This window comes from Poecilia reticulata, linkage group LG1 (genome assembly GCF_000633615.1).
Source record: "Poecilia reticulata strain Guanapo linkage group LG1, Guppy_female_1.0+MT, whole genome shotgun sequence".
Taxonomy (NCBI): domain Eukaryota; kingdom Metazoa; phylum Chordata; class Actinopteri; order Cyprinodontiformes; family Poeciliidae; genus Poecilia; species Poecilia reticulata.
In genome coordinates, this window is record NC_024331.1 from 32,910,625 (window position 1) to 32,917,474 (window position 6,850).

The 6,850-nt window shown below is 37.1% G+C and overlaps 1 protein-coding gene across 2 annotated transcripts; it reads right to left on the bottom strand.

Annotated features, from left to right (window-relative positions):
• Positions 1-244: 244 nt before the first annotated feature.
• Positions 245-2,748, bottom strand: LOC103472460 (natural killer cell receptor 2B4). Of its 2 annotated transcripts, none has more exons than XM_008422122.2 (4): positions 2,337-2,748; positions 736-837; positions 586-644; positions 245-456 (listed from the first exon to the last, which is right to left on the bottom strand). In XM_008422122.2, the coding sequence occupies exons 1-4, from the start codon at positions 2,683-2,685 to the stop codon at positions 397-399; spliced, it is 570 nt and encodes a 189-aa protein (XP_008420344.1). In that variant the 5' UTR covers positions 2,686-2,748; the 3' UTR covers positions 245-396. The 2 variants fall into 2 exon arrangements, with proteins under 2 accessions (XP_008420344.1, XP_008420337.1); XM_008422115.2 differs by having other exon boundaries at positions 586-659.
• Positions 2,749-6,850: the final 4,102 nt, after the last annotated feature.

A 6,850-nucleotide genomic window follows, 5' to 3' on the forward strand; every position in this document is an offset into this window, starting at 1 on the left:
AGAGCATTTCTGGTCAGGTGTGAGAGACAATCGGTTCTGTTGGGATTTGAGCTGATCTGAAATCAGCAGAAAACTGATGGATTTCATGTTTCTGCTGAGGCTCCAGGTCAGCAGGAAAAGCTTCTCTTCATGTTTCTGAACATTAAACTCTGAGGCTCTGCAGTAAATATTACATATGATTCCTTCAGCCTGAAACTCACCCAGGCTTAATGAYGCTCAGGTTCACTTCATAATGCATTTGTTTATTATACAGGATAAACATTAAAATGTTGAAATATGTAARGGATTTACATTCAAAGTTTACAATAAAATGATATTGAATTATCTTGTTTCTCTCTGAGATCCACAGCAGTCGATGTTCTCCATCAGTTCATCAGAGCAGATCGGTGAACTACGTCAGTTTACAGTGTCATAACTTGATCCTTGGCAGCTTTTCAGCAGAAATTCTTCACTTCTCTGAAAAAATAAAATAATACAGCTTAGTTGAGCCAAAAATTATTAAAAAATTATTTGTTTTTTGATTTTTGGAGTTTTTTGTCGTAAAATCTCTTTTCAATTTGAAATTGATCATTTTCATAGATCTACCAGAGAGGAGCTGCAGTTCTGAGGCGATGTCTGTTGGTTTAACCGAGATCTTTGAGGATCTGTAACATGAGAACCTGTTGGTGTTATGAAATATCATCAGCAGAGGATCATATTAAAGATCAAAAATCTAAAATATTTTTCCATATATACCTCTTTTCTGTGTTCTGCGATGGATGTAAAGACATATCCCAACACCAATGATGACCAGAGGGACAACAACACTCAGCGATACGACCGAAAGATTAGCTGAGCCTGAAAACCAGCAAAAAATCAAAATATTTATCATCATAAAAACTTAAGAAAACAGAAATTAATCCAGAGAAACATGTGATCAGGTGAAGCCTCATTCTAATCCAGAGATAATCTCCTCATTTCCATCAGAATCCGCCTGCAGGAGGGAATTGATTAATACATTTGTTTCATCTGTTGATCAGAACTGAGCTGCATGTAGGCCTGTCACAATAACAAATTTTGCTGAGCAATTTTCTAAAAAATTATTGTGATTAACAATATTGTTTCAAGATTTCATTGTAATGACATAATGCATGCTATTTCCTGCCATAGATACACTTTATTTTCAAAAGAACATATAACACTGGAACTGATAAACTAAATAAACAAAAACAAAAATAAAATGGATTCTCAGACTCCATTAACAAAAAATGTACTTGAATAAAAACTAAACAACATAAAACCAAAGTGGAAATAAATACAGCATTCAACTAAAAGAGTGCAGATTATGAAGTCTGTATATTATATTCCCCTTCAGTAATCACTAGATTTAAATAGAGAAGATGGGCACATCCCACTATCTAATGCAATAATTCACACTACACGATTTTTTGCCCCCATTTTCTCCTCATGACGATCTTAGATCGTTGGTCGATCTAAGATCGTCGCTGGTGATTTCGTAACCGATCATCCTGCAGTGTGGTTTAGATCGACGTGGTCGCTCCGATCTAAATCAGGGGTTTTGCCGTTAAAGCTGAATGTGACAGGTAGCCAATCAGAAAGCGCGGATTCTCCTCCTGCTTTCTGAGGGGAAATTACGGAGGGGAATCCCAAACAGCTGAAACAGCGCAACCCGAAGTCCAGCGGACATCGGAGATGATAAGTGGAAACATCATTAATGTTTATTCAACATTTTGTGCAAAGAATATAGAAACGACCAGGAGAGAAGTTGGAGCCAAATTGGTACCTCAGTTGATGAACCCGGTAAGTTTTCAGCTGTTCATCGTTAAAGTGACATAAATAGGTTATAATGATTTTCATTCAGTCAGGACTTTACGCTGAGCCACATGCATCACAGGTAGATTCTAGTAAAGCATTGATTAATGCCTGGTTTTAAAATTAGTTAACTGGACTTGTAGTCGTTATTTTGTGCCCATGTGGCTGGACCCCACACGGCACGACGAACCCGATCGAACCTGATCGAACCTGATCGAACCGTTATACCTGGGATTTCTGTCCGCTAATGTGTCTCAGGTTGGAAAATGGGCCGATAACTCGTGTAATGTGCGCTGGACATTAGACTAAGGAAATGAAGAAGGGAGGGTCAGTGGAGAGACGGGAGCTGAGCCCTTTTTCATTCAATGTCATCAACAGAAAGAAAAAAAGTCAGGAAGAGACGATAACGACATAATTAAAATCAGGTCGATAGGTTTAATTTATCGTTTATCGCGACAGGCCTAGGTGCATGTCGTTCAGACTTTGATAAACTTATTATTCGTCCAGCCTAGACAACCTTTTACCTGCATTATGACATGTCAGCTGCTGAGAGTTCAGAGTTTTTCTCTCCATGCTGACGGGGTTTTGTGCCTKGCATCTGTAGGTGGAGGAATCCTCCGACCCGATGTGCAGCGGCAGCCTGAGGATGGAGTCGTTCTGGTTGCTGATGTGGGTGATGCTGATGTTTCCTCTGAACCAGGTCAGGTTCACTTCAAGCCCGTTCTCCACTGAACAGGTTACTTTGCAGGAGCTGTTGGTTGGTGGAWCCGTCGACTTGGAGATGTTGGGAACAGAGACGTGATCTAAAGGAGAAGAGAAGATGAAGTTCACACAAAACATCCAAACGCAAAAGTAACCTGAAAAAATAACCATTAAAATCAGAGGAGCTGTCAGGGTTAAAACTTTTTTACAYCTTTAATTTCTTAAGTTTTCAGCTTTTGTCCCATTTTCCAAAAAGRAAATMATGAATTTGAACTCTGAACTAGTGGAACTAATGTGTTTCTATCATTTATTGGCCGAAATAAAAAACAAAATGAAGGTRAATAACCAATCAATCTGGTATGTTAATCAGCTCTGAGTTTCCCTCACGCATGAAAACGATTCAGATTTAATCTGCAGGATGAATTCAAACACAAAGTTGAACATTTTAAACATCCAGAACTGCCCTTTAAAGTAAAGGTTGGGCTTTTTATAACATTACAGTAGAGTATTTTCCGCACTATAAGGCACACCTTCAATGAATGGCCTATTTTAAAACTTTTTTCATATATAAGGCAGACCACATTAAAAGGCGCATAGAATAGACGCTACAGTTTCGGTTGCCAATTTGTTCCTTACTTAACCAGCGTTCTGACAACTATCCCAGCATGCACCGCGCACTTCTTCTTCTACAGGCGAAAATGAAGTTGGCGGCTGCTTAMCGTAGCTGCTAGACCTGTTGTGGTTCAATATTGGTCCATATATAAGGAGCACCGGATTATAAGGCGCACTGTCGGCTTTTCAGGAAATCGAAGGTTTTTGGGTGCCTAATAGTGCGGAAATTACGTAAACATTTTAAAAATCATTTTCTCAGAGGTTTTTGCTTGTCTTTTTTTTTACGTTTCTTCTTTTCCAGCTTGTTTCTGGTTTTCTGTTGAGTAGAAAAACTCTTTTAAACCCAAACCTGTCAGGGTGGAGAGAGTTATAGCTACAATACGTTTTGGTTTCTGATTATCTTGATTTCAAGCCTTCAAAAAGTCTATATCCTGCATAATGTTAACACTGAAGGATGCAGAGAAAAAAACTTATCAGACAAACTGAGGATCAGGAATGAAGAGCATGAAGAAATTAAAAAAGAGGTTATAGAAGCAAAGTTAGTGACCATCAGCTGTAAACTCAGGACTAAAGTCATTTATGTTTTCCAGTCACTGATGCAGGATTCCTCTTCTTCCGGTTAAATTTGATAATTTATTGAAGTGGTTTAGATATCAAAGCAACAAAATGATGTCACCAGAACAAAACTGAAGTTCTGGAAATGAAATGGTAAAAAAAATCATTTTAAAATGATTTACCACGGTGTCAGCAGTTTTATCAGAACAAACAGTTAATTTACCAGAGGAGTGGATGCAGTTGAGATTAAATCACATTATTATTTTTAATGATTCTGTAGAAAAGCTTCATGAGTTATGATAGATCCAGAGCTGTTTCTGAAACACGTACCGTACACTGTGACATCATATATTCCTGAATGGTATGGATATCCATGCTTCCGTATCCTAAAATAGTATTTTCCACAAAAGCTTTTTGTTATCTGAGGGATTTTCAGGTCTCCCTTAGTTAGATTAAGAAACACATTATCAAAAATATCTCCATGTTTGCTGGGGCATTTTTTACTGTTGGCGATCTCTCTTTCAGGAAACAGTTTGCCGAACAACCAGGAGATAACATGATCCTCCTCCAGTCTTTGCAGTTTGGAGCTCAGAGTGACATTGAAGCCAACCAGAAAATTCTGTTCAATATAATCATTACCGTCTGAAAAATCAGAAACACAATGTTTTTAATAGTTCTGTAGAAAAGCTTCATGAGTCACGGTAGATCCAGAGCTGTTTCTGAAATACTTACCGTACACTGTGACATCATATTTTCCTGAACTGAATGGATATCCATGCTTCCGTATCCTAAAATAGTATTTCCCATGAAAGCTTTTTGTTATCTGAGGGATTTTCAGGTCTCCATTAGTTAGATTAAGAAACACATTATCAAAAATATCTCCATGTTTGCTGGGACATGTTTTACTGTTGGCGATCTCTCTTTCAGGAAACAGTTTGCCATAAAACCAGGAGATAACTTGATGCTCCTCCAGTCTTAGCAGTTTGGAGCTCAGAGTGACATTGAAGTCAACCAGAAAATCCAGTTCATCATATTTATCACTGTCTGAATAATCAGAAACACAGTGTTAAATTATTTATTAGAAATGTAGTTGCATATAAAAAACATGTTAAAAGATTAGTTTTTTGTAAAGAGAGACAATTTTTGATTCAAGTCCACAAAAGAACTGAAAAAGTTGTGAAAAAAAATTAGAAATGAAGCCGAATCAGTAAAAAATTATTCCAGTTTTTCATTCCTTGCAGTGTTTTGGTCATCTSTGTCTCTCACCTTTGACCTCCAGCTCGTCGATGTGATAAGAGACATTTTCCAAGTTTCTGAAAAAAAATCCCTGAAATGTTCCTGCGTCAAAAAGAGTGAGGTTTGAAATTGTGATCGATCCGGTTTTTACATCTGTAACCAGACGGCCTTTAAATCTGGTTCTCTGAATTGTCGTTGTATTTTTAGTCACATGGATAATTTTCTCAGTGATAATTTTCTCAGTTAGATTATTTTGCGTAAAGTTCCAGTAATAGGAATTAATCTGAAGTCCAGTGATGTTTGGTTGGAAGGTGACATTCTCTCCTTCAAACTTTGTAATTGCACTTTCCAGAAAAGACAGAAAACCTAAAGGGGAAAAACATATTTGGCACATTTTAAACATGCAGATTAATAGAAGGCAAGAAGTTGGTGATGAAATATTCTAATATCCTGACATTTAGTTTGAGCAGTAAGGTAACTCCATTCATGTGTCAATAAYWATAAAAGGTTTTATTTACTTAGYRTCAGAATGAAATGTAGAGTCGGCCTCATTTCTTCTCCTCCCTGTAAAACAGACACATCATTAAACATCAGGATTCACRGTGTTTGGTTCTGAGGTAGAACCCAAACACAAACCAGCTGAAGCAGCGAGTCGATGATTTAATAAAACATTAATGAAACTTACATGAACCAACTGGAGCCAAGACAGAAAWAAAGCTTAAATCCAGAGAAACAACCAGCAAGGAGAACCTGGGAGAAATACGGAGAAGTGATAGGAGTAGAAGAGAGGAACCGGCAAGGAGTGACTGAGAATGAAGGGCTTAAATACTGGGGAGGTTGAATGCAGGACAAAAGACCAGGCTGATGAGCTAAAAGGTTACAGGTTCAGGAAGAGGGAGCAGAGAGGAAGTGGCACAGGGGGCGAGGGAGRACAACAGGAAATAAATCTAACATGAAAAATAACTGGACCAAAGGGGCATGAACTATAATAACTAAGAAAGATCTGAAACAAAGAAAAGGAGAAATGAGACTGATCTAACCAAAATGAGAAACGGAATACAGAAGCTGGAGTAACTAAGAAAGGCCTAGCCAAAGTAAAACAAAAGCAAAACTGATCTAAATAAAAGGGGAAACAAACAAAACCCAAATAAACAACCCAACATCATGATATCGGGAATTTAGCCCAAACAAGAAGAAYTTAGTTTCATACATCATTGTTTGGTATTATAGATTATAATAAAGATGATATTTATCACATTGTCCATTTCTCTCCTTTGTTTCCTGGATTTTTGAACAGATGCAAGTTAAACTAAAAATTAGCTAAGAATATTTAGAGTTTTTACTCATTCTGTCTGTTAAAGATATAAAACACTTTAAAGTTTTTTCCTGACTAAACATTTCTAATGGAGCTTTTGACTCAAAATCAAAGCAGCTGCTGGAAACAAACCAATTTATCTGTTTCAGTGTTAAATACTGATATAATCGCCGTTATGGGGGCTCCAACATCCACTGACAGTAAATATGTAGTTTGTATCTYAAGCTCAGCAGGTTTTACTGCGTTTGGACCCACTTTGGTTTCAGACTCTGGACTCTGAACATGAACTGAGATCATGAACCCGACCAGTCGGACCGCTTTTTATTAACCTGAGTTTAATGTAACCAGCTGCTGTTCTGTATTATTACACCGTTAATATAAAACAGAAATATGGAAACATTTCATGGACTTTATATGGATTTTTTGTTTACATTAAAAGGAAATTCAGCAGGAATTTATTCCTAAAAAGGTGAATTAGAATAATTTAACATTTCCAACTGAGGCTTTCTGAAGATTTGAAACCTTCCCTGTAACCCATCACTGATATTAATATTTCATAATGCAGTAAAACCAATAATTAATGGTTGATAAATAAAATAATAAGTTACTATTGTGACC